The sequence below is a fragment of the Anopheles aquasalis genome, chromosome 2 (assembly GCF_943734665.1).
Source record: "Anopheles aquasalis chromosome 2, idAnoAquaMG_Q_19, whole genome shotgun sequence".
Taxonomy (NCBI): Eukaryota; Metazoa; Arthropoda; class Insecta; order Diptera; family Culicidae; genus Anopheles; species Anopheles aquasalis.
In genome coordinates, this window is record NC_064877.1 from 32,856,757 (window position 1) to 32,860,000 (window position 3,244).

The following is a 3,244-nucleotide window of genomic DNA, read 5'->3' on the forward strand; positions in this document are numbered from 1 at the left end:
CTTTGAGCTCGGCTACCACGATGCCACCAAGCCACGCGCAAGAGATGTCACGTTCCCTTGCACCCTCGGGCCGGGCTGGTCAGCAAGGATCGCACCCCTGTCCGTGTTCCGTGAGAGAGAGGGAGAGGGAGAGAGCGTGTGATGTGCGCGAACGACTCAGGCCTACCAGCATCAACGTCGGTCGCTGCGCAATCCGTCTTGTGAAGAACCGGAACACCGCCGCCGTCATCATCACCCCCCGGTGGCCACCCTCACCCTCATCCGAGGAAGCTCCGCCCTCGGCCAGAAGAAGATGGCCGCACGACCCAGGGCGGAGTCTGCTTGATTGAGCTTAATTGGATATAAAAAGCTGATCAGCGGCAATATTTAATTCATTGATAATTTTGCATCCGAACCGAGCGGTCATCGTCTGCCGGCGGCCATCGTCGGCAATTTCTTCGGATAATCGGAAAAACCGCGCCGCGTAAAGGATACGATTCGCCAGCACCGATCGCAGAGCCTAGCGGGAGTGTTTGTGTGACCGGGCCAGAATCTCGGATGTGATCGACGTGCCGGGTGTGTGCGGAAGTGGCAAAGGTGCTTGATGCCTTCCGGAAGAAAGAAAGGAAGTGCTTCCCGTGTCGCGTGTCGCGTGCCGGTGCCTGTGTGTTGTGACAGAGAAAAAAAAGAGAGAGAAAAAGGAGAAAGATGATTTTTAATTAAATCAATCATCGGAAACACCTTGTGGGTTCCAGTGGTGCGTGCGTGGTGTGTTGGTGGCGCTGATGGTGGTGCTGGTGGCCACCGTACACTTACCTGGCCCAGTGTCACCCTGTTCTGACTAGCTAGCTGTTACCTTGTGCGCGACTGAAGTGTAGTGTTTTTTTTTCGGAGCGTTGCGATGGAGACAACCTCCTTCGATGACCATCTTTTCGGGGATTTCGCGAGCGAAACGCTTGGTTCGCTGGCCGGCGCCAGACCGATCCACGTCGGTCCGCCGGGGGCCAGCGTTGGCGCCGGTGGCCACGGTAACCTGCAGGTGATGATGGGTCTCGGCCACTCGCCAACGCACGATGGCAGTGCCAACGGTGTCGGTACCGGTGGCCAGCGGTTGCCCGAAGTGAACAGCATCCTCGCGGTTTCGGGGTCACCAAGTTACAAGCACATCGATTACACCAACCTCAGCAAGGTGGAGTTTCACCCGATGTCAAACGGCAAACTGGACTGTCCCGGGTCCTACTCACCACCGACCAGCTGCACTTCCGCCTCCCAGCAGCTACACCAACAGCAGCAGCAACTCCATCACCAACATCACCTCCAGCAGCAGCAGCAGCAGCAACAGCATCCAGGTGCGGTGGCCAAAACGATGGAATACGGCTGTAAGCTTGACTACTACAGTGCCGGCCTGGCGCCGGACGTACTCTCCCTTGGCCACGACATCGCCAATAAACTCGAACCGTTTGTCAAAACCCTAGATTACAATGGGAACGGTCGGTTGGACTACTGTACCTCGTCTTCGTCCTCGCCTGGCGGTGGGCCAGTCAGTAGCAGTGGCGGGAAGCTGGACTACGAGACGACAATTTCGATGTTTCAACACCCGGCAACGCTACCACCACCTCAGGCAGGCCAGCAGCAGCAGCAGCAGCAGCAACAACAGCAACAACCGCCATCGCAACTCACCAGTGGGATGATCGTGGATAGCGGTGGCAGTGGTGGTGGAGGTGGTGGTGGCGGTCTCATGATCAACGGCCAGGGAGGTAAACCGAGGAAAAGCGACGAGATGAACGGTGGAACGGGATCGGGTTCATCGACACCGACCACCACCACGTCCAGTGCCAACGCTGCCACCAGCTCGATCGACGGTAATGGCAAGAAGAACGACAAGAAGAAGACCGATCCGAACGGGATCAAGAAGAAAAAGACCAGGTAAGATAGCAGGACGAAGAACATTTAACCTACAAAAAGGGTGTCGGAACTCAAAGAGATCCTGAGTTTAAATTCGGACTTGGTTCGGAAGTGTTTTTGAGGGAAAATGGTTAGCCACCATCATTTTATGCTGCAGCAACCAGTGCGGTCTGGCATAAAAAGCATCAAATTTGCAAGCCGCCAGCTCACAAAAGGCGCAATTAATGGATGCCATGCCGTTCCTCTGGGGAGCACAGACAGACAGCAGAACTCAAGCACCCACCCATGCCACGGCCGCAGGACAAAACCGGGGAGCGAATTGATCGGCATTCATCACCAATCGGAACGGTGCCCGGGCGCTTAAAGCGAGTTTCAATGAGTGAGCGAGTGAGCTCAAAAGTGGACACACAAAAAAGGAACAGAACAAAAGTGGAAAAGGATGGGAAAAAAAGTGGAATCCAGGAGAATGACACACAGATGTTGTGTCAAAAAAGCCTCCGGACCAGACCAGACACAGTGACAGCGTCCAGACGGGTCCGTCGGATTGTCCGGATGCGTGCGTGATGGATGCGCTTGACCGACGGGCCGGCCGGGATTGTGGGGTCGGACGGCAGCTCGTCAAAGTCGCCATCGGGCTCGTCGAGTTGGCCGTGTTCCGTGTTTTGGGGTCCGGTTGCCATCGTCAATGTCAATCGAAGTGAGCATTGAATGGCGATCATTTAACTAGCGCCCACCGAAACCACCCGTACATTCTAGTGGGGGGCCGCTTGTTTCATATTGACCAGCGACCCCCTCTCCACCTCCTTTGTTTTTCGAGTGCTTCTGTGTTCCACAGAGCGACAGAGACATGATTGTCTCTTGTGGTTCCAGGATGAGGACCACGAGCTCTTCACAGTCTGTGGAAATACAAATGGTTCTGCTCCGATACACTGTAGATTTTACTCCAGGGGGAAGTGGATGCTCCGCCAGGTAGCATTGCCATAACTCTAACCCTCGAGATTCGAGTTGGGTTTAATCGGCTCCACAGAGTCTGCACCCGCTTCCATCCCTTTTCCTCGAGTAGCGGTCACGCCGGAATACTAAAAACCCAGATCCTCGCCTTGTAATCATCATCATCAGTGCACAATGAAGCAATTGAACCGTGTTCTGCGCGTGGGCCTGTGGTATATCAATCCACCTGGAAAAAGGGACGATCGAGCACCTACTCCTGCTCCTCCTCCTCCTCCTGCTCCGTGAGGAGGAGCACGGGAGCAAGAAAAGAATTTGCCAAACAACCCGCACTCGCACACAAAAAAAAGGGTAGCTACCTTTCCCCTCTTCATCCGGGGTTCAAACCTTGATTAAGTGTAAGTTATTTATC

General features: G+C 54.8%; 1 protein-coding gene across 3 annotated transcripts in view; it reads left to right on the top strand.

Moving 5' to 3' along the window:
- Positions 1-401: 401 nt before the first annotated feature.
- Positions 402-3,244, top strand: part of LOC126574239 (homeobox protein aristaless-like) — a 10,904-nt gene continuing 8,061 nt past the window's right edge. The window contains exons 1-2 of one of the 3 annotated variants that reach the window (XM_050234317.1): positions 402-1,358; positions 1,455-1,905. In XM_050234317.1, coding sequence (XP_050090274.1) covers positions 881-1,358; positions 1,455-1,905 — 929 coding nt within the window. In that variant the 5' untranslated portion in view covers positions 402-880. Of the gene's footprint in view, positions 1,906-3,244 lie in introns of all 3 variants that reach the window. The other 2 variants (XM_050234326.1, XM_050234309.1) reach the window with 2 other exon arrangements.